The sequence below is a fragment of the Diplotaxodon limnothrissa genome, linkage group LG2 (assembly GCF_057381915.1).
Source record: "Diplotaxodon limnothrissa isolate DT_005_m linkage group LG2, D_limnothrissa_male_GT1.1, whole genome shotgun sequence".
Classification (NCBI taxonomy): Eukaryota; Metazoa; Chordata; class Actinopteri; order Cichliformes; family Cichlidae; genus Diplotaxodon; species Diplotaxodon limnothrissa.
The window spans coordinates 26,347,942-26,372,818 of record NC_140597.1 but is presented as its reverse complement, the minus strand read 5'-3'; the positions used below and the strand labels follow the sequence as shown (position 1 = coordinate 26,372,818).

General features: G+C 45.2%; 1 protein-coding gene across 1 annotated transcript in view; it reads right to left on the bottom strand.

Annotated features, from left to right (window-relative positions):
* The window catches only part of ebf1a (EBF transcription factor 1a), a 50,632-nt gene that overhangs the window by 5,288 nt on the left and 20,467 nt on the right, over positions 1–24,877 (bottom strand). The window contains exons 7-11 of the mRNA XM_085364226.1: positions 16,482–16,563; positions 14,449–14,590; positions 11,956–12,086; positions 9,863–9,989; positions 2,738–2,826 (exon numbers count right to left, since the gene is read on the bottom strand). Coding sequence (XP_085220352.1) covers positions 2,738–2,826; positions 9,863–9,989; positions 11,956–12,086; positions 14,449–14,590; positions 16,482–16,563 — 571 coding nt within the window. The remainder of the gene's footprint in view (positions 1–2,737; positions 2,827–9,862; positions 9,990–11,955; positions 12,087–14,448; positions 14,591–16,481; positions 16,564–24,877) is intronic.

Genomic DNA, 24,877 nt, shown 5'->3' with positions numbered 1-24,877 from the left:
TATGAGTGTGTGACTCCAGGCAGTCTTTATATATATATGTGTGTGTGTGTGTGTGTGTGTGTGTGTGTGTGTGTGTGTGTGTGTGTGTGTGTGTGTGTGTGTGTGTGTGTGTGTGTGTGTGATGTCGACACCTACAGTCCTACAAAACCCTTTTTAAAAGTTAATGTGCCGGGGCCAGGATATATGCTGGAGGCGCGACAACCAGAAAATTGCAGCCCCCTCCCCTCCAACCTTCTCCTCGTTTCTTTCTCTTCCACTCGCGCACACTCACGCTGTGCGTTATACTCTCCTGAGTGTATCCCTCGCTGTGAACAAGCCCCGGAGCATGTGTGCTCTCTGTTCCGTGACACGCCGCCTTTCAATCAGACCTCATATTGCACACACACGCAAACACACACGAGTGTAACCGCACACGCAGCCATGCACATGTGGAGGCTGTCGAGCACGCCCAGGACATGACGAGAGGGTCAGCAAAGCAATAAAGATTGTAGAGCGCTGTCCGAGGTGCTAAATTCACTCAATAATGGGAGCGCTGCCTCTGTGTTAACCTCCCATTACTAGCACTATCTGGGGGAGGCAGAAAAGGAGGCGAGGGGAGGAGGAGGGTGAGAGCTGGGAAGAGGGGAGACCAGAAAGGAGGCCTGTTTGAGGTGATTGAGAGATGTAGAGGCCCTAGGAAGGTAAGTGGTTCTTTAGTATGTATGCACTGCTCCTCGCTTCCTTCTCTCTGCTTTTCCTCGACGCCCCATGCCTCCCAGGGATTGCTAGATAGTTAGATGGATGGATGAAGGAAAAAGAGAGGAGGAGGAGGAAAAGAAAGCGGGGGAGGAGGGGAAATGAAGGAAGTGCGAGGCATTAGGACATGAACAGATCTGCAGTTGGAGTGTAACGGTGTTCCGGGAGCACTCGTGCAACATCAGTCTCTTTATTTAATTTTTTTTTTGCCCCTCTCTGCACCAGCCATTCTGCTCGTTCTCCTTAGGTCTATTATGTGCGTGCATCTCCTCATTTATAATTCACTCTCCCCTCACCTGAGCCTCCGAACTACTTTCACTTGCCCCCCCCCCTTTAATCACTCTCTCATGCTCCTGTGCCCTGTCTGTACCTATCAGTCTCTCGTTAGCGAAGGGATCTGTCCAGTAGCTAAACGCGATTAGGCAGCGCTCCAGAGTCATTCTGATAAACAGATAAATGTGGTTAGCGCCATGCTGCCTCCTTAGCCCTGCTGCTGTAAGGGGAGACCATTTCCTGGGCGCAGGGTCTCTTCCCGTAAAGTCAGGCCCACAGAGACGTCAACAGGAAGGGGAACCTGATCCAGAGCAGAGCCTGGCCTCGTCTGGCAGGGCGGTCACTCATTAGCCAGCCCCAGACCCCCAGCCACACCGCAGCCTTAGCTAAACACCCTGCAGTCTGGCTACCCAGCAGTCCCCGCTCAGTCTGACTGCCTGACTATTCTACAGCACAGTATGGGGCTGTTTTCAGCTGGATCACTGGATCATTATCGCAACATACAGAGATAGAACAGGGGTTGGTATATATCCTGCCTATTCTCTGCACGCTGTATGTGTATTGGGGGTGGGGCGGGTTCGTCAAAGTGCCAATATATTGGAATATATTATAGTCCCAGTCAGTTGAATCTAGTTTAAAGACCCACCAAAGAACAGCCACACAGAGGCTTGTGCCAAGGTAGCTTTGAATGGACATTTGTAGCTCAAGAAGTTGCCAGCATATGCCCCTCTCCTGCCCCTCTCTAATGATTGAGGCCAACAGTTGAGAGAGAAGCGTGGTCAACAAACTGTTATTACCTCAATAAAGGCACAAATCAATAGAGCTGAAATGAACAACCAGGCCTGCCAGCTACCGCTGTTCATTTAGAAGTGAAAGAGACACCGCCAAGCGAGGGAGAAAGAGGAGGAGAGGAAAAGAGATGGATGGATACAAAGATATTTGGAGAGATACGGGGGGTTGATAGGCTAAAGACCAGAACTCACCGGGACAACTCTTGTATCCACCAGACATGACACACAGTGAGGACAAGTGATTTCTCTATCTTCCTTCTGCATCTACCTGTGCTCTCCATCTCTGCCTGGTGGTGACTTCCCTCCACTGAGTGTGTGTGTGCGTGCACATGAAGGCATAGAGAAGTCTGTGTGCATTTCTGTGTGTGTGTGTGTGTGCTGCATTGTGGATAAGTGTGTGTGTTGGAAGTAATAAAGTCCACCCGGGGTTGACTTCGATCCACTGACCCAGCAGGAGGTAAGACTGGACAGCTATGATGGATCACCTAACCTGCTTCTGCCTCTCTCTTCCTCTCTCTCTCCCCTCAACCTCCTTTCCTCTCTCTCTCTCTCTCTCTCCCTCTCGTTTCCTCTCTCCATCTATCCCCTTTCCTCTTCCCACTTTGCCAGTCCAAATGACCTTATACTCAGTGGAAGGATGAATAGAGTCGCTTGTGCATTCATTGCACAAATAAAGTGTTTGTTTGAACAGAAAATGACCATGAACATGTGGTTAAATGTTTATGTGCATAGTGCATAGTGTCATGTATGGCCTACTGTCTATAGCGCATGGTTTGTTCCTCTGTCTAAGAGGTCATGCTGTCCTTGTGCCATGTATATCCTACGTACTATGAAACTCAAGAGGTTTTCAATACATCTTTGTACCAGTGTTACCAAGACAGATTCTTGTGAATTTATTGTGCTTGAGCAGACACATGAGAGGAGCAGAGGCACTGTACCTTAGGTAATCTCTCTTGATCTCCAGGGTGTCTGGGAATGACCTTCTGTAACCTCTGGAAGCCGTAGTCTATGGTTGGCTCGTTCAGCGCTGAGCAGGAAGTGGAGGGAAGCAGGCAGAGAGAGAAAAAAAACATTTACAGCTTGATCCTTAATGATGAAAACACCTAATGTTCAAAAGCACCAGAGAAGGTACGGCGGGAGAAGCAAGTGACAGCAGACATAACTGAATCCATGAATATTTCAACATTAAACTAACCACGCTGAAAAATGTGGGTTTTCTCTATTAGGTCTGGTGTGTGTCTTTGTTTGCCTGTGATGTAATGAATCTCTCTCTGTCGCCCGCTTTGGTGGTTAATAAAAAGACTGTCAGGAATCAGGGAAAGTGAATGTGTGTGTGTGTCCTGTGGTCTTGCGTTGATCAGCGACTAATATAAGCAATTACAGAGCTTGGTTCCAATATAACAAAGGCTTGATCGCTCCAGGGAACAAGCTAAACACACACATGCGCGCACGCACACACACACACACACACACACACACACACACACACACACACACACACACACACACACACAGTCAGATCATCCAGGCAGCAGGGAGAAAGCACTCTCTGCATGCTGTGGTCGTGCTTCGGTAATTGAATATGAGAAGGTTTACCATGAATATTTAAACATTAGAATAAATACAATGAAGATCTGAGGCTTATAGTACAAACACTTCAGAGGAGGATTGTTGGATAAGTGCTCTCTCCACATAATTCATTCCTAATGTACTGTCTCTCCCTCTCCTGTCTTTGCGGGCTGCCTCGGGGAGTCAGGGCACAGTCTTGACAACTTTCCTGCGCTACAGCCTTTAAGACGCTGCTTCCGGACAGAGTTTGAAACAGTAAATGTGCGCTTGTATGGAAGAAAAAGAAAAGGCGCCATTGCACGTGAGAATCGCCTGTATGCGTCTGTGCCGTCCGTCTGTTTCCCCTGTGGGTCGCAGCTTGGACGTTTCCTGGGGGCTGATGCCCTGCTCGCCTCACATCTGAGCAGCCAGGCTGACTAGGCGGCCCCCAGAAAAAAGGCCCCTAGAGGCTATGAGTACAAGCTGTCCTGCTGGACCTCCAGTGACTTCACCACGGCTCCTCCTGAGCCCGCCCGCTCAAACACACGGACCGAAAAAAACAGCGTGCGGGAGCGAGAATGGGTGATGCTCTGTTTTGGCAACACAAATGTATTTGGACAGCTCTCCCAGTGGAGTGTTCCAGCGATCCATAAGAGTGAATGAAAGGAAAGGTGAATAGCTAGAAGCAAAGACAGCAAAGAGATGGAAAAGTCGAAGTAGAGATGCCAGAGGCTGGCTCAGCTTACAGAGAATGACACACATTACAGGGCCAGCTGGTTTGCTGATAAAATAAGCCAAAACAATGAGGCGATCACATGCAACAAATAAAGTATGAATTATTTCCGAGGACAAATATTTGACATTACTTCCCTATTCTCTGATCTCTCTAAAGCTTTAAGGAGGATTTGCCCTGGATTAGGCCTTCAGTCTGAGGAAGGGATTGTTCCGACAACATCCTCTCTTTCGTCTCAGAGGCTTTTGTTTTTATGATGAATTTTTTATCAGTTCCCCACAATGTGCCAAATGAGCCTCGAGTGAACAATAGCATAAAAACCCAAGACATACATAGATACCCCTATTACAAATAAAGAGACAATTTTGGTAATTGAGAGAGGAAGTGATATTGTCTCTGCTCGTTTTCAAGGACCATAAACCAGAAGACGAGTATGTGGGGGACAAAGCACATCACTAACTATCTGCCTGTGCCTCTTTGGGGATTGTCTTATTTTTTTTATGCCCTTATATCCATGCTCAATATCTCACATTTTACACCAAGAATTAATGCTAGAAGAAGAAAAAAAAAGAAAAAACAACTTTCCAAGTTGGAAAGAGGAGTGGTGCGCTGCTGCCCTCCAGGATTCCAAGCACACTCTCCTATTCAGGTATATTTATAATCCTTAGCTGTCGCTCTCCAGAAGAGCAAATCAAAGCCAGTAAAACATAACTGCCATAAATAAATGAATAGATGAGCAACAGCTCTGGACTGGAGGGATTCACCTAGCAATCACCCACATCAGATCAGATCAATGCTCATGGAAATTTCATGAAGCCTAGAATCCACATCGCTTCATATTTCACTATAATAACCCACAGAGCCGCAGGGGGAGTGTGTACGAAGGGGTGGGTGGGTGGGGGTTTCGGATGGATGTTTGGGGTGCAAAGAGTAGAAGGTCGAGTGGGGAGGGGGGGGGATCAGGGATAATTGAGAGGTCAGAAGAGTGGAGTTGTCCTGGAAACACAGAGCAGGAGGAGGGGAGAACAACAGCCAGCGTCCAGTTGCCCTGTCTTCTTCTCCTTCTGTGTCACAACACTGTGAGTGTGAGGAGGTGAGTGGGTAGTGTACTTGCAGGGTTAGGTAATTGGCTCTGAGGCTTGATGTTAACACCTTAACAGGCCCTCAGACAGCGGGTAAGGAGCTGATCATATCACAACCTTCTGTTTCTCTCTCTCTCCTCCTCGCTCCTTACTCCTTCGTCTCCCCCTTCCCTCGTCTCCCCCCACCCCTGCCCGCACAGCTCCCCCCCGTCCTTCCCTCCCCTCTGCAGTCTCCAGTGCTCAGGTGTGATCTCATAACCGCTGCCTGGCGATCGATGCCGCCAGTGGCAGGGGGTTCAATAGCCCTGAATTACGGCTTCATTTCTGCTCACCCCCACCACGCCCCACCCTCTTCACACACACACACACACACACACACACACACATGAGAGCTCCCCGTCCCCCCACCTCCAACACCACCTCTCTCACACATACACGCACAGCACCCCCACCAACTACTCACAATCCAGATCAATACCTTACAATCTAATTTTTATCCATTTTTCCATAAACCCTGAGATTGCGTTTATTTGCAGAATCCGACAAGCTAAATAAAGCAACGCTTGAACATGTCAGGGAGACTAATGCATGGCTGGAAATTCATACACAGAAAACAGATGAGTAGAGCTTTTTGCTCCTAAAGGAGAGGAGAGGCTGAGCCTGAGAGAGGGCTGGAAGGAGGGAAAGAATGTGTGTGTGTGTTTGGGTGTGTGTGTGTGCAGAGAGATTCTACAAATCAATGGAGGTGTGGATACTACTACAACCTAAGCTCTAATTATCTGTTGCAAAAAAAAAAAAAGAAGTGCATGTCGACAGTTAACAATACCTGACAGCATGGCTTCTCGCTGGGAGAATGCAAATTCTGAAAAATCCAGATGAAAAGTGTGCGCTTGAATTAAGATATAAGAAAACACGAGAAATCATTTCCTCCGGTGAGCGCCGCTCATTTCGGCGGGGAACAAAATAATCTACATTCGAAATTCATTTACATCATCATCATGGAGCAGATGCTCCCGTAATAAGAACGGAGCATGCTAAAGAGGCAAGACAAGCCACATGGTGCAGAAAATTAATCTCAATCTCAAATAGAGGTGTGAATTTCCTCGCAGTTAAGACTGCGTGCCGTAAACGGGAATGTATGCAGCTATCTCAGCTGGCCTTGTCTCCAGCTGTAGACCAGCCGTTTTAATCAACAGCAGGCATCCCGCCCAGGCTCAATAAAAGACAGCATTCACAAACAGGAGCAAGACAAGTAATTGACCAGCTCGTGGCTGCACCCCACTTTTATTGCCAGATGACTTCGTGCCACATTCGTGCATCTGTGTGATGTGCGAACGTGCTCATGCATGCGGCGATCCACGTGTGTATATGAATGTAGACTACGTCTGTCTATGTTAATGTTAAGTTTGTTTATGCAGCAACATGTGCGGGAGATTTTCCCGCTGATTATCATGCACGCGTCTCCAAAATTATGATATCAACACAACCAGGATCACATATACTTAGGAATTTAAAGCACTCTGGTGATTTGTAATTAAAGCAGTGCTTCTCAGTGTGCATCACCAGCAGATTTCACCACAGTTCGGGACAGTTTAATTAGAGCTAGCACTAACTTTAAACTGCAGACTCTTGTTTGCAGCACTTACCTGTGTCACACTTTTACAATACAGTGTCTGCACTGTATAAAATGAGAGACAACTGACAGTCCTAAAACTAATTTGGAACACACAGGCAGGCGTGCAGAGACGGAGAGAGATGTCAGCAGCAGCTGGTTTAAATTCTGCTCTTGACTTTTGTCTTTTCTCCCCCCCCTCACTGTTCCTGCGCCTCTTTGCCGCAACTGAGTGATGTTTCCTACACACCTAATCTGCACTGAGCGCTGAAAAACTACCCCTAATGTTTGTGCGTGCGCGGATGCGTGTCACCGTGCGCGGTGCCAGCCTTAATGTGAGCCAGCAGAGCCTTTTAATATCAGCAGAAGCTGTAGTGGAAGCACTAAGCAGACAAGGCTGCATACTGAGGAGGGAGGGATTGCCTTTTGAACGACAAGGGTGATTCATCAACTCCCCCAATCTATGGCCGGCATCCTTGTGTCGCACAAACACACACACATGAGTACAGGTACACACACATAGGCCGCACTGGTTGGGTATTATCATTTTATGTTGCATGGCAAAAAGAAAAGAGAGAGCTTCCTTGATGAATGTTACAAAGACAGCAATCTAGTAAAAGGTGATACACAACCAAACATGGAGATGCATTTGTACAGGGGGGGTGGGGGGGTTGACCTGATAATGAGAGAGAGGGAGAGAGAGCAGAGGAAAGTGAGGGAGATTAGGGAAAGCTCTCAGCCCCAAAGGTGGGTAAGGCAGAGGGCAGAGAGAGGAACAGAAGGGGGATAAGGGGATAAAAAGACAGAGGAAGAGCAGGGAATTAAAAAAAACATTCTTCTATTCTTATCAGTGGATAGCTTAATTGCCTTTGATGAGTCTAATTGGAGCTTTCTGAAGTCTAATGGCACAGGAGTCCTCAGAGACGGCAGAGGACACATTACTGTAATAGCTTCTCTTCGAATTTTCTCTGCACCAAAAGTTCTCGTCTCTTCTTTTTTTTTCATTTTGGTGGTGGCTGGTTCTAGAGTATCGATAATGATGCAGAGAAGGGCGGAGGGGATAAACCTATAGGTAGGGCTATGTGGGTAGGTTTGTGTGTGTGTGTCGGGTATGTTTGCAAAGCAGCAGTAGCAGCAGTATCGGGTATGTGTTGACTTAATTAGGTCTGTGAGCTGCTCGCTTTCCTCTCCTCAGCAGAAGTTGATTAGCAATGCCAGCTGTCCCCAATGTAATTCAGAGCGTGCATGTGTGTGTGATCGCGCATGCACATGTAATATAGGAGTATATGCATGTCTGTGAGTGTGGGGATGTGTTGATGTGTGTGTATGTGCCGGCTGCCAGCTGCCACGCAGCGCTGCCAATCCTCCATGATTAGTACCCACTGGCAACTGGGCTCAAACTGGTGCCAAACAGACCCAGGAGGGCAACATGGCCCATGGTAATCCTCCATCCCTCGCTCCCATCTTTCTCCTCTCTCCTCTTTCTCATCCACCTCTCTCTCTCTCCACTCACATCGATTGCTTTTCTGCTCCAAATGCCCTGCTCATCCTCCCCTTCTTTTTTTTTCTTTTTTCCCGCCGCTAAATGTGAGCAGGTTTCCTCCTCACTGGGAGAAAGTAAAATGACAAAAACCTATATTTGAGACGTACAATTGCCCACGGGGGTGGCTGGAATGAAGTGTGTGAAAAGTAGAACTGGGGTCTGTGCCTCGACACACTTGACTCTGTCACCGCCAGCTCTTGGCACGCGGCACCGTGGCGCATGCGCTCGGCACCCAGCGGATGACCTCTTGCTACCTCTCACCTGTTGAGATTCTTCTATGCGCCTCCACGGAAGCCGAGCATGGAGGGACAGAAAGCGGGGAAAGAATGAATTTGTTCAAAGAAGCCGAGTTTTGAATAAGTGAATGTGACAAGGTGAAAGATTGGAGGACTAGGAAGCGATAGGGCGTTTATGCATGCGGTTGCCACATGTCTGGCACATTAAAAGGCTGCGTATACACATATGCACACCTACACACACTTATACAAACACACACACGCATAGCTCTATGGGTTTGGCAGAGTGTGGGCTGTTGGACAGCTCTGGCATGGCAAAGGCTGCCCACCCATCTGCCCTGTGTCTTAGTAATGCAGTTACTTGTCAGTGTGCATGTGTGCGCTTGGACTATGTTCACACTTACGTGCAAACAAACACAGGCATCCTATTGCAGTCTTCCCCACAAGAACACAAAACACAGTCATAGCTGTGACGCATAGGAACACACAAGATGCAGGAAACGCTAGCAATGTGACGCACGCGCGCTTTCTCTCAATTGTGATTTTGTCAAATGTTGGTAATTCCAGCCGGGGCTTACGGCCTAAGTCTATCAGTGGTTGAGATTACAGACAGATTTATGTGATTCACAGTCTCCCAGAGGACCTGTGGCCTTGCATTGGTTAATCACAGCTTCACATTCACTCTCTCTGTGCCGCTCTTCTCGCGGCGCCTTTTTCACTCTGCACCAGCGTGCTCTGATGTAACACTCGAGCTATTCATGCCCCTGTGCTGACCATCAAAAAAATAAAGTAAATAAATAAATAAATATCACACACTCCACACGGACCTCTTCCTTTCTGAATCGCGTCTTCGACAGGGTCAATTCTCAATAATCCCACCAATCAAAAGGTTAATCCTCCTCCTGACCTTCACCTGCTTCATAAAAGAGGGCAAATGCTTTTCCTCCTCTGATCAGCAGGCTTTTTCCACTGAATTATTGAGTTCTGTTATTGAATTTTAAGTTGCTTAGCATGCACATTTTTCACCAGAAACCGTCCAGAGAAATGACAGCTTATAAACTGAAAGACAAAACTTTAGGAATACAGATATATATATATATATATATATATATATATATATATATATATATATATATATATATATATATATATATATAACAATAAAGTGAGATTTTTATAAAACTTAAAGTCAGCGTGTGAAGATTTTGATGTGCTTATAGCTGTCAATTTCTTCTACATGAGTTGTATGTAGAATTGAGAGAAACTGGGAGAAAAGCCAGCAGATTGGTAAATGTTAGTGTAAAGGTACCTGTGTAGATGAAGCGTCCAGGTGTGCCTTTGCAGAACTGTTTGGATTTGTAGGAGAGTGTGACTTCCACCACCCCGGGGATGTGTCTGGGTGGAGTCTGGACGCGGATGGCATGGGGGGTGATGAGCTACAGGAAAAGTAGAAAGGCCAGGCAGATTAATGTGATGATACTTCATATCTAAACATGTGCACCGGTGGGGGTGGGGGTATTCTCGGCTCATCTCGGACCTTTCCTCTGCAGCTTTGACTTTTTTTCTTTGTATAATCGGCCTGAAAATGATGCGCTTGGCTACGAGCCCTCAGGTGGCCTCGTAGCCTAAGGCAATGTCACTGTGAGGCTTGGGATGGTTATCGGTGCTGACATGGACTCTGTAAGAGGGGTTCAAAAGCAGTTATCTGTTTATGAATAAAACACACTTTTCCTCTGCGTACGCCTATTGAACAATGCGAGTTAATGTATAATGCGCCTGCCCCTGTCTCCGTGTCTGTCAGCTGAAGCTGCCGTTAGTCACATTAAAGCACAATTGTGTCTTAAACAGGCTCACTTAGTGCAGCTGATGAGCCCGCTCGCCACGCACGTGTGTTCACGCTGAAGGGTCTTTGAAGGAAAACGGTAACAAGACAAAACACAGATGAGACCTCGCTGAGTGCTTGTTTCCTGCACGCTGTAGTGAACGAGCACTCAAAACTAGCAGTGCTCAAAAGCTATCACTGCTGCTGCCAGCGCTTTGTGTATGTGCGCATGTATGTGTGCATCTGTGTGTGTGTTGTTCTAGCTGTCCTTTTCATTGCTCACTTAGCTAGGCTTTCATTCTAGCATTGTTTGGCCCCACTCACCTCTCAGCGAGATAATATAGGAGCTTTTTATAGAATTATTCCTTTACTAAAGAGAAAGCTGTTTAGCTGCACTGCTCACTGACCTTCAATTTCACACATAGACTCCATTTACATTTTAGTCATGTAGCAGATGCTCCTTACAAAGGGATTCATACTGTATGATGTGAATATATTTCAAGACGGAAGATAGCAACGTATTAAAAGACAGGAAGAGAGGTGAATAGCAATATGACAGAAGTGAGAGCTGACAGAGAGAAATGCAACAATAGGCTTCTATTGAGATTGTTAAGTATTTCTAATATGCATTTATAGCCCTGCAAACAGTTATTTCTTATAGTATCATTTATTAATCATGACTGCTATTTCAATTAAAAAGCATTTCCAAAAATGCTGGTACTTTGTGTGAAATGCAAACAAAAACAGAATGCTGTGCTTTCCCATTCATTTAAACCCTATAATAATGTAGGAATTGCATAAACATGTGATATGATTTGTTGGAACTAAAAGGATTTACTTTGCTTTGTTGAAAAAAAATCTCAAATTTTAGATTTTTTTAACACCAGCAACACGTTTTAGAAAAGTTGGGATAGGGACATGTTTACCAATGTGTTGCATCACCTTTTCTTTTAACAACACGATGCAAGTGTTTGGGAACCGAGTAGTTGTGAAAGCCAAATGTTGTCCTGTTCTCGCTTGATGCAGGACTTCAGATGATCAGCACTGCTGAACATGACTCAACAACGACATATGCTTTGTTCTGTTCAAATAAAGGAAAATCGTTTTTTAAGGGTTCTGGTTTTTATCCGACAACAGCGTCACACACTGATCCATGTTTTCCTCCAGGTGATTTTTATTTATGCATTTGCCCAGCTTTTCCATATGCTGGAAACAACTTAACATGCCTCATTTTCAACATTTGATGTAGTTTTGGTGGAATTTAAATAAGGCTATTTGCAGATGGTTGCTCTCTGTTTAGTAATAGTGATTTCATGCAGTGTGGGTAACAAGGGTTTATCTGATTATATTATTTGTCCATAAAATAATTACAACATTATCAAAAGTGTGATGCTACAGTGTTACAAGTTTTTTTTGGCACTTTTAAATCACAATTATGTATTTAATCTAATGTAAAAATAATGGTTCCCAAATGAAGCATTTAAAAGACTGTTTGCCCACACTGGCTATATAAGAAGTGTACCAAGACAATAAAAATAAAACAAACAAAACAACACAAATATGACTAAATTGTGACTAACCTCACTCCAGACCAGCATTGTCCCAAAGATGACCTGTAGGCCGTCAAAGAAGTTGTCCCCGATGATGATGACTGTTGCGCCCCCTGTGGTCCAGCCTTCACTAGGGCTGATGGCTTTGATGCTGGGGGTTGCTGGAAAAAAAAGAAAAAATATATATATAACAGATTAACTGCTATCCTAATGAAAGCCTAGAAGGTCTTTTGCTATTGGCAGCATGCATAGTCCTCTCTACTTTCCATCTCTCCCTCTCTTTAACACACATGCGCACACACATACACATATATCACCTATCGCCTCTCTCCCAGGGGTCGGGGGGCGAGTGAGGAATACTAATCAGAGTGATTATATTCGCCCTGTTATTAAACATCACCCCTGCCCCGCGTGTGAGGGTAGCGGCAGTGCACTTGTTTTATGACACGTGGCAAAGCGTGCGGGCGTGTAAATGTCAGGTGTGCTCAGTGTCTGATCAAAGGCCATGCGACCGGGGAACACAGCAGAGCCAACAGTAGCTCTGCCCTCTGAATACACTGCCTTCATTAGCCAAACACTTAGCTCTTGCTCAGCTGCCTGTTTCATATATCTGTGTAGTAGCCAGTGTCTCAGAGCACGACCACATGGACTCCTTCCAGCTTCTGCCCGGTACATTTGTAATGGGTTTTTCTAAGCTCCCAGTGTTTTCCTTCTAAGCATATTCTTCGCATCTTATGGGACAAAGTACGTGGGACCACAACAATAAACAGCATTTTCAATAACTGCCATTCAGTGTGCTTTTTGACCTTATCTCTTGGTGTTATGATTGCTGGGTGTGATTGAAGAAAAGAACAGCATTGGGAAAATACATGTTTATACAAGCTAAATCTCCTCTCCTTAACAGATATGCAGCTTGTCAGACATGCTGTAATTCTGTAAAGCGGCATAATCCACTTTAGACTAGGCTGACTTTTTTCCCTGCAGCCTAGCCTTTGCTCTTTGCCTGACTCCCTGTTCTGTTGATCCTCCCCAACAAGCTGGAATGATATTTAGCCCCCCGATACGCCTGCAGAGATCAGCGTTCACCAAGCAGCAATCTGTGGCCGTAATCATGGCCTAAGATGCCTCCTTTTCACAGCCGCTGATATTATGTGCGCTCGATGTGCATGTGTGTGTTTATGTGTGTATCTGTGTGTGTGTGGATTAACCAGATGGTGGAACGTGAATCCATGTGATAGGATTATACTTTGGGGTGTTCCTCGGTGCCATCTGTTCAACTCTATGCACTGCTCATCTATTACCGCCTGAAATGGGCCCCAAAGTTGCGCATCCTGCACACAAACTGAACCCACACCAGAAAGGGGGTGGGGGGAATGGGAAACTACTGTCCTCTTTTTAATGAAAAAAATTATTTCTCTATTCTTTACACTGTTGGGCACTTTCCCCCCATTCTTTCATCACATTTACATTTCTCCCTGTAACCTGTTCTGTTCCTTTTACTCCTCTTGTTCCTCCTTTTTAACTCCCATCACCGGGAAAACTGAAAATCAGAGGGGAAGAAATTCCCAAACAAATCTCTATAACACGAGAAACATCTGTTGGTGTCCTGTGTGGACTCTTCTTTATGTGCAAGATCCAAGCCTCGCTGACGTCTCCAATATGTCTCATCTTTGTGAACTTTTCTAATCATCTGTGAGACCAGTCGCAGGGACAAGTGGTCCACCTTGCCTCTGGAGAATAGTCATTAGAAAGACTTAACCATAACATTCAATCTTAATGCAATCTACTATAGGCCATCATGTAAATCCCCGCTTATTTTTTTGTCATTATCATCCCTGAGGTTGACTTTCCTCAAAGAAAAAAAAATATGTTTCTCTTATTCAATGTCTGGGAAATCGAAATGAGAAAATAACTGGATTAGGGACTTGGGAATCAGTGCAGGCTCCTAAATCATGTGCACATGTCATTATGAAGTATTAAAGGTTTGGGTTTGACTGTGCATGCGGGGGTGTGTATGTATGTGTGTGCAAGGGGCTTTTCAGTATGTGTATGGGTGTGTTTGAAAACCTGAGGGATGGGGAGTGATGGAGGGCTGGAGGATAAAAGCAGGTCTCCGAGGAAATAAAGCCAGTGTTGGCTTTAAGCAGAACAGACCTCATAAGACACATAGTGCTTATGCGAGGCAGAGTAGAAGGCCCAGAGGCAGAGACCTGAGGGGAGCAAGCCACAAGGGAGAGACAAGAGACTCACTAGCTACCACTCACTCCTCTCTTAGCTCGAGTTAGAAACCCTACAAGAGAGGAAAGTGAGAATCCAGGAGGAAACAGGAGAGAGATAAGAAAGAAAGGAGGTTGGAGGGGAGTGGAGTGGGAGACAGAGGAAGGGTTGAGTGTGGAGCCAGACAGGGGGGAAGGGGTTGAGAGAGGGAGGGAGAGGAGTGGAGTCATAGAGAGAGAAATAAAGTGAAGGAGACAAAGAAAGATGGGGAAGAGAGCCGAGGTGTTTTGTTCTCGCTTTAAATACCGTGTTCCAGGTAGGATGGCGTTCCTTCTGACGGGTCCAGCCTCCGAGCTCGGCGCCCGTGTTTTGAGTTATTGTGCACAAACATGTTGTCGGAGACGGCCAGAACGTGACCCTCCACGCTCACCGTAGTCGACACAACCACCTGAGAAAAAGGAAAACCAAAAGAAAGTGAGAAACAAGGTGTTAAAAACAACAACCAGCACCCTGTTGTGGCTGCTTACAAATCTTCAGTAATTGAACGCTGTCGTGATTACGCCGGACAAGCATTAGGAGTTCTTGCAAAATGCTATGTGGATTAACTTACTTTCACACTGAAGTAAACATGTTTATACTTCTTTTGTTATATCTACAATTTACCAAACACTTCATGAAGACTGGTTGATATATTTTCTAGGAATAAATGGGTTTTAACATATGAATCACTATTTTTGTAAAGTATATACATTTATTTTAAACATGTAAAAGAATAAAGCACAACTGACATGTATGAATATTAAAAAACCCAAATATATTAATCATCTGTATATAAGTAAGTCAAGTTTTATGCTTGAACGTGAGTAGGAAGAAGTATAAACTTATATGACCCTACTGCTCCTTCCTGTCTAATGAATGACAGCAATATCTTACTTTCACATGACCTGCCAGTCACCTGCGCTATACATACGTGTACCCTGAGATTCACTCCCACCCACACGCACACACGCTTACACACATTACATAATCTTTAACCTACGTTTAACAAATACTCCTATTTACATTATAATATTTATTCGTATAGTCTCACACGTTCATGGCTTTTAGGACTTGTTTTTTTTTATGAACAGTATGTTTTACACTTTTTAAGTTTTACTTCTATTATTTGTTGTCCCAGAGGGGTTAATTTGACATTATTTTGCTTGCTTTACCATATCTGTGGTGCTTGTTTAGTAAAAAAAAAAACCCACTTTGGTCACTTAAGAAAATAGCTGGGAACACACAGTATGTGTTGGTGATGTATTAGCAAACCATAGCCTACATTTGCCTACTTACACATCCTGTAGATGTGGAGCACTCTCCTTTTAGCTATGGTTTGGTCTCCACCAACCTCTGAGAGAAATGGCGTGCTCTTTAGCTGCTAAATACCTCTCTACCTTTGCCAGCAGCTCTCTGCACTGGACACATGACACCAATGATCCGTAATAGAAATTCATAGGAGAATTCCTTGAATGCATATATGGGGGTTGTTCACATCTGGACATCTATTAGCCAGTTTAGATGCACAAATGCACGTGCAAAGTATTTTGTATTTTTATTATAACATGAAGAGTTAAAGTGTAACTTGTTAGGAAAACTTTTAAAAATCGATTCTGATTCACTGGTGATTCTACACATGCAACACTTATGTCCCTTTGAAATTAAAGTTATTGCTATTTCCTCATTCACTTAGAGAGGGGCTTCAAAATAACCACCAAATTTGTTGCCAAGATGGCTGCCAGTGGCGAGCCTTTCTTCCAGAAGGAACAGGAAGTGTGTGCACAGTGGATTCTCAGAGCTTTTTCCCTTAAAGGAGCCAGTGGCTGCCACCAAAAACAAAGCTGTGAGAGCAGTAGGAGTCATCCAAACCTGTAGAGTTGTCAAAGCAAAGAGCAGAAAGATGCTTTGAAGAGCTTTCAAATAGAAAGCTGGGTTTATCATTCCTAACGGGTTCACATCTACTTATCGTTTCATGAGGCATTTTGCAGCTTTGTTTGTGGCGTTTTCATATGTGGGTTTAGAACTGAACGTTCTTTTGTTGTGATGCTTTTCTCTGAGTCCTCAGGACATTTGTTTATTAATTCTTTTGTAACTTTCGAACATTTATGCTCTGTGGCTTCTGGACATTTTTACTAGAAAGAGATCTTTTGAATTCTTTCTGTTATTCTTTGAAGGGAAGGAGATTCTGCTGTGGTTGTGTGTGTAGCCTTAAAAGAAAGAAGAAGAAGAAGAAACAGACAGAAGTGTTACTCCTGTCCACTATAAACACTGAGCTAGGCATTCAGACAGTTATGTATCACCTGAAAACGCCTCATGTCTCGAGGGTTCCCTGCATTCTTCAGGCAGTTCTGGTTACACTTCAGGAAGAACTTGAGGAAGAACCTGCACGTGCAAGAGAAACAAACAGCAAGAGAACCGAATGAGCTGTTGCAACAGCACCTGTGAGTCACTGAAACAGTGCGAGCTCCCTTCAATAAAACACACAACACAAATAAAACAAATAAAAGAGCAGTGGCAGACAAGGCTCATACACTATCCCACCATCATCCATCAGTTGTTTATGACAAAGGCACTTTTCTATGTAAAAACAGCTCCGGGATATTGAGTAAGATGCTACCTTGTATATCCATCTCTTGGAGCTGCTGTCACAGCTTGCCATAAACTCACCAGGGCAGACGCAGAACCCCCCCCCCCCCCACCCCCCACCCCCCACAGCTGCACAGCCGTGTGACGGAGGTTGTGCTGTAGCTACTCTGCAGCATAGTGTTGTCATTCCTGCCTCTCTCAATCTCAGTGTGAGGGACCACATCAACAGCACCTGCCATGCATTATTAATAGGCTGAGATGGCAAGTATGGCTACCCGCATCAATACTTAATGAAGGAGGGAGGGAGGGGAAGGAGAACGGGGGAGAGAGGGAGGGTCGGAGGAGTAAAGGGGAGAGTTGTGGGGGTGGGCTGAAAAGCAGGAAGGGGGACGGCTGACAATTTATTCCCTAGCCCCACCTCAAGGCTCGAAGCCTGACAACTTCTTCTTTAACTTAACCTACACCACTGTACGTCTCGTCACTCTCCCTTCTGCGCTGTCTGTCTGTCTTAAAAAACAACAACAACAACGAAAACACACAAAAAACACCAAAATCAAATGAGCCGCGAAAATAAACAGCGCCGTGTACAAATAAACAGGAACCCTCAAAAGGGGAAAAATGAAACTACAACACACGCCACCACCACCACCGACCCCCCCCCCCCCCCCCCCGCCCCCAATCCCCCCCCCCCCCCCCCCCCCCACTTCCCTTTGAGGTAGCTCAAAGAAGTGCTGACAGCTGAAACTGCTTACAATACAGATCTCGACCAGCCAGTGAGAGAATCACTCCTTTGCTCAGCTTTTCTTTCATATGTCTTATTTTCTCCCCTCTGTTCATTTGTTATGGCTAGGATTCTGCACTGGGCAGCGCGTTTGGAGCCAACCGCCTCAGATATAATCATGCACGAGTGAGCGCATCACACACACACATACAGAAACATGTCAAGAGAAACACTGTAAGTAGCAGCGTGCCTTGGACAATTGCTTCATCTAGGGATACGAAAAAAAAAGAGAGAGAGAAAGGAGCAAAGAAGATAAATGGACAAGCTGGAGTTATGTCTCATTCCAAGGGCCAGCCTACTGCTGTGTGCATTATAAGCATCTGATGTAACACAAGAACTCGTGAATTTATCCCTGACAACTTTTAAATGCGTGACAGCTGGTTAGTGGTAGATGCTCCTCTTGAAGCAAAAGAAGAAGAAGAAAAAAAGACTCTTATATGCTCTCAATAACAAACTGTCTTTCTCTGATGCTCTGTTTTATTCTTTGGCTTTGTTTGTGCTCTGATTTACAGTCTCGCTGGCTCGAGCGGCCAAATCGAAATGAGAAGGGGATGGGAGAAAAAGAGGGGAAAAAACAGAGGAGGCAGAAAGTGAGAGGAGAAACTGATAGAAACATAGACAGAGAGACGAGTAGACAGTATGTGAAATCTGAAAGGAGAGACAGACCACCCTCCTGTATATTTTAGAAGCTGTAGGCCAATATCTCAATAATTCATGAAGCAGAGAGATGGAGTCCCCCCCCCCTTTTTTTTTACAGTGGCTGTTAGACCCCACAGACTGAGGGTCTCCCAACTTTCTTGTCTCCTCGAGGTCAGGGAGCAGCCTCACAGACAGCTGTGGCCTACCTCCACTTGTCCAACATACTCCACCTTCCTAGCTGCGCCTCCTGTTTAATTCATCGATTCTACGCTTTCTTCAACTGCCCTCCTCCTCCTCCTCTTGCTCCGCTATTCATGACAGATAGATGATGGATAAGTGGAAGGAGAAAAGTTAGGGTCAGCCGAGTCAGAGGTGACCAAATCAGAGGGTTAAATATTAGAGTTTGGAGGAGGGGGTTGGGTTGCTCCTGAAACACAGCGAGAGAAAGTCAGCACGCCTCATATGCTGCTCTATATGTCAGCATGCGGATCTCCCACAACCGCGCATCATCTGATTCATTATTTACATGACTTAAGGTGTCTCGAGTCAGCCGTGTGGAAACATTACAAAACTGCAGCGAGCTGGTTCCTCTGTGCTCCATCTCGTCTCCCAGGGAGAGCCGAGGGGACTGGAATCACCACTGGCACACATTTACATGGATCAACAGAGTGTGGGTGTGTGCTGTAGGAGTGGGGGGTGGATATGCATTAGCAAGGAGATTACCATACGGATTTATGGATAATCTGATTGACAGCTGACCGGTAAATATGGACAGATAGCCTGTAATTCTCTCATTTGCTCGATTCAGCTCCCTATTATACTGTTTTCTTTGCTTTTGATCAATAGGGGACCCATTTGATGTTTAACAATTGTTGCTTCTCACTCTCTCCATGCACATGGCGGCGTGTGAGAGTAGTTTGGTCCAAGAAAATGGGAACACCAAGCAAAATAATCATGGTCACATTACATCTTATCAGGCTCAGGACCTACAGAGTTAGTCCTACCAAAGTCAGTATCTTTAATTCTTTACTTTTTTTTACTACAGGGAGACGTAGGGGAATGTAGTTGTATAAGATTTATAGAAAATAATGAAACGAATAAGCTGAACGCCGAAAAGCACTTGGATAACCTGACAACTTATTTGTGTGTGTGTTTGGGGATTTTGCCTCCTTACTTCTGTATTTATATTCCTCAGGCCAGCATATGATGTTTTTTAAGTCTTACACATAGTAAATGTAAAAATAAAACAGCATCTTCTCTGAAGACATCAATTTTCAGTTGCTTTACACGCACCCTTGTCTCCCGCGCACGGTCGTGCTTCGATTACAGCCTCCCTCTACCTTGTTTGTATTTGAAACTCTTGTGGTTTTCAGCTGTTTTACTGTGCAGACTCCACAGCTACAAATATTACCAGTGCAAATTGCTGCGCCGGCTGGATTAAATGAAATAAAACCATTTTGCTTTCACGTAATTACCCCCCCTCCAAATCTAGAAATGGCTGTGGAAGTGAATTTGTGAAAATAACTGCTTGGCCTCTTGAAGCCTCATGGCATAAATTTGTAAAAGCAGAAAAAAAAAAAACCCTGAACGAATAAACACACGCAGCCAGTCGGCGTAGTAATTTAATGATCTCACACTTTCATCATATCATAAGGGGCATTATTTGTCACTTTGGAGCAATTAAACACAAACTCACCCTCTGCCCATAAAAAACAAAACAAGGAAAAGCAATTATAACACAACTTTTAAGTAATCCCTGTAGCATCTAAATATTATTACTGTGGTGATAAAGATTGTCTAAGTGATTAGCTAACAGCAATGAAGCCTCCGAGGGACAATGCTGTTATATTTTCTAATAATTTTGCCACATTAGCCACAAATGAGGTAAAGAGTTGTTTTCCTTGTCAAATCTAACACAGATAACTTTGGAACTCTGGGTTTTTTATCTTCCTCCGCAGCTTTGGTTTATTCATCTTTTCCACCTTTTGTTGGACATCTCTCTGCCATTTCTTTCTCCCTCGCCCCTCCTCATGCTGCTCTCTCGCTCTCTCTCTCTGTTTTGTTCTGATGCTGATGCGCTGTAAAAATGGCTGCGGGTGATACCATAACTCAGCCCTCTCCTCTCCCTCCATCCATTTCTGCTGTACAGATCATCTCCAGAAGAAAAGCCCCTGTGTCTGGCTCCTAATATGCTTCATGAGGTGTGTAATTCACTGTGCTCCGGAGGGGAGCCATTTGTCTCCGGGGTTAACTAAGTGACACAACAGCACTTCCCCATGCCTGTTACCACCGTGGGACATGTTGAACTAATCTAGGCAGGTAGAAGGATGGAAGTTCCTGCACTTCAGCAATTAAGCATTAAGATTTGCTCAGGAAATCAATCCTAATGAAGTCAGAGGCAGATTCAAATTAAGTGTAAATATTTGTAAGCAAATATAATGTTACAGCACAAAAAAACAAGAAAAAAATATTAAAGGAGCAATAAATAGGCGACCAAACTAAAAGCGAAGTCCGGCGCTCTCACGGAATCAAATATCTTCTTCAACTCCTGTTTTGTATATTTTCTTTTCCTCCCCTCGTGTTTCATTTCTCATTTTCTTTCTTTCCTCTGCAACTCTTTCTTGCACTCTTTCCGCCATGCATCACTGACACTTCAACCGAGAGCCTGACTGGCTTGTTTTTGTGGTGACCTGTCTCCCTGCCTGCAGTATATGTTTAAGCATGGAGGCACACACACACACGCGCGTGCACACATACACACACTAATTTAGGGAGATTTATGAGGGGGGCCTTGCACCAGGAGCCATGCAGGCTGACCCCAGGGGTGTAGTGCAGAGGAAGGGGGGGTGGCACTGGGTGGAGGAGGCGGCCTGGCTCCACGGGGTTGGGGGGACATTAATAATCCAGAACCAGGTCTGTCTCTGGGCCTGGCCCTCAGTCTCGGACACCAGCCTGTAATAGTCTGCAATGGCCCACTTTAGATAGACAGTGACAGAAACACCCGGTGCAAGATAAAGTGATGTGACTTGACTAAAAAGAGAAAATATTTAACTAAATATGTAAAAAAAATAATACTGAACACAAAAACTTTGAAGTAAATGGACAAAGAGAGGCCATTTTTCTCTGTCTCGTTCCCAAACACGCACACGCACTTCATTCCTTTGGAGTGCTACTCCTCAAAGTAGTGGTGGGCACCTCTATACTGCCCTCATGTCTATCTTAAGTGTCATGATTTATTCAAATAGAACATCTCACTGCGCTGAAAAATTCATTTCGAGCTCACTCCACGCATCGTCCCATCCTCCTCTTTATCTGCTCGATGTGTGTGCACGTCATGCCGGTTGAATTTGCCCTGTCGTTAAATATTTCTCAGAACAAATGGACCCAGGAGGAGGGAGACGACGGGTCAGGGAGCGTGGGGGGATCCACGCTGTGCCTTTGCCGCTTGGGGAGAGGCTCTGCTTGGGGAAAGATCTCTCCTCGCTTCCCCCTGGATCCGGAGCTCAAGTCCCAGCTTGGGGACAGAAGTCCCAGAGACACTTAACCAATTGTGTTTCATCCATTTCATCCGAAAAAGATCATTCAAAATTCAGCTGAGAAGTTGTGCGCCGAGCGCTTTGACACAAGGAAATGAGAGCCTTCCTGATGACGGAGAAAAGAGCGCCCGGTTCGACAACTTGTAGCCGGATAAGATCGCTACCTGTGGGCTGGCTTTACGCCACAACCACCCACAGAAAAATGCAACCAAATAAACATCTGTGCATGTGTGTGTGTATGTGCGTCTGTGTATCAAAGCCATGATGAATAGCAGGCTGTCTAGGTGATGGACAATCTTGGCAGGCGGCACTGATTGAAACACTTCCTCTGTCGGGCCTGGCCCATTAATCTGATGGAGACAGAGACAAAGAGAGAAAGAGAGGCTCCAGGCCCCCAACCACGGGAGTAATGAAGGGTCCTGGTCCCTCTCACCTCACCGCTGTCCTGCCATGCTGGGACGCGTTGCTACGCTGTCCAGCCCAAACCTTGCCCTCGTGGGACTGACCAGTGAATAATGGCCCTGTCATCAGCCTGGGTTGACACCGCCACACAGCCGAAGGGTGTGTGTGACCGCATGCATGCATGCGCGCACGTGTGTGTGTGTGTGCGTGTGTGTGAGACCGGGCCCTTCAGCCTGCTTTGTGTACCTCCCCGTGCAGTCATTTACCTTAACTGTTCTCCCCTCTGCCTTACTTAAAGACTGATGCATTCATATTGAATACTGTTGATTTAAGCACATGTTAAACTTAATGCATAATGCATCGACTATATATAGCTTGATAAAGAGCACTGTGTCAACCCTGGACCGGCCCCATACATTGTGGGGATGAATGTGCCGCTCGCAAAAGTTCTTTCTTTTTGTTCCATTTAAACACCACATTAAATCATAACTGTGACTGTGACTGTACACAGGCTCAAGGTTATGTTTCTAAATGCAGCAGGATCAGAAATCAGAAACATAATTAGTGTGCCATGTTTGTTCTCGGGTGAAAAGTTGTTTCCTCCAATGGGTCTTGAGGGAGGAATGTGGAAACAGGGAGCGGGGTGAGACCGAGAAAATGCAAGACAGAGAAAGAGTGTGTGACGGAGGGAGACTGATACTGAACACAGATGTGTGTGTGTGTGTGTGTGTGTGTGCAAATACGTGTGCACGTGTATGTTTTGGCCTTGCATCCTTCTGTGTTTATCAAACATATTACAGCTCCTTCTAGACTCCTCACCTGCACACCCCCAGCCTGCTACATATGGCCCACCAATCACAAAATAAGGAATCATGCATACATTAGCATAGCTAATCGCCTACCCTCTCCATTTAATATGCAAATTTCCTGAAACATTACTGAATGCCGTCTGTTCTAAATGAATAAATTTGAATTGCAATTAGAATAATCCTTTATAATTAATGAAAACTGTCAATTTTGGTTCATAAGTAATTTGATTAAAGTGGTGATGGGACACTTATGAAGTTCACCGGGCTGCAAGGGGTGCGAGCATACATTCACACGTGCGCTCAAACACACGTACATACACACATGCGAAGTATAAGATGACCAATGTTAGGGCTGTGTTATTGATGAAGATGATTAATAAAGTTTTAAGAAGGTGGATGCCACACACAAACACACACACTGAAAGAAGAGCAACTTCTTTCTTTTATCATGGTGGTGATGAAACAACAGATCAATCACGTCTTTCTGCTGCCTGACAGAGAAGGAAAAGTGAGGGAGTGATTGAAGAGGTTTCCTGGCCTTGTGGTGCTGTGTCAGTGGCCTGTCTGTCCGGTGGGAGACACTGATGGACTGTCGAAGCAGAGAGAGAGAGAGAGAGAGAGAGCTGCACACACACTCTCTCTCACACACACATACATGCCAAGTCATTACAGAGGGCTGAAAAGCTTTCCTTATGTTTCTAACAGTAGGATGGGCTTTTGCCAGTATCAGTACCATGTTACGAAGACCATATAGCTAACGATGAGGGCAATGTGCGTGTTTGTGTGTGTGTGTGTGTGTGTCTGTCTTCATCAAACCATTCTTCAGCTGAAACTCTTTCATGCTGTCCCGCAAGCAAATAATGATGCCACTTAAATTAGTCTCGACTGTGCTTCCAGTTGTAAGGTACATGGTGAGTACGCTCGTGTTTGTGCACCAACTTGAACGCGGGCGTGCACGCGAGTGTGCTTGCATGGCTTCAGCCCAATAATAATGGTCCAGATAGTGTAGAGCCTCGCAGACTAATTAGCCAAATCACTGAGAAAATAGCAGCCTGCTAATTAATGGGTATTATGGCATTTCAGAAGTCACTACTCTAATTGGGAGGGGAACTGAGCCTCAGATTTCCATACTGCAGTAATACCGACTTTATCCATCGATCTATCTGTCCATCTGTCTACCTACTTGGCATGCTTGCTTTTAAACACAATCCTCCACGTGCATACAGGAAAAATAATTATCCTGCACGGGCTCAGATTTTCAGATGTACATGTGCACATCATGTGTGTGCACACAGTTGAGTTTTTTCAGTTCTGCTATAACATCAAGGAGGCGATGATGACTACATGGCCCATTTGTGTGACCTCTGACCTTTTTACCTTTTGAATTTATTCTATTAAATATCTGTATATCACTTTGAGAGCAGACGGGGGATTGCTTGATGCAGGCAAAATGGTCAGTAATATAATCCATCTGAATAATTCTCTTTTTTATATTGTGCATGTGAATGTCTCCAGCCGGCCCTCTGATACACATGCACGCATGCATATCCCCTATAGATTCCTTTTAACCCTATCAGACGGTGAGACAATCAAAATAGATTTGCATTCAAATGCCACATGCTCGGTATCAAATATCAAATCAAGCTTGAGTCACTGAGACAGGCAGACAGTCACCTCCTCCCTGCTGCCTCCGCCCTCCCTCCAGCACCTGCTCCTTTCTCCTCTCGGGGTCCCAGGGACTCCCATTCTCCCCCGGATGAGCTCTATCGAGGAGTGACAAGCTGTGGCTAGGGCTTGATTGACAGTCTGTTGATGCTTCTTTTTTTTTCCATCACACACCCTTCTTTCTCTACACACACACACACACACACACACACACACACACACACACACACACACACACACACACACACACAATCTCGATTCGCCTCCATCACCTCCCC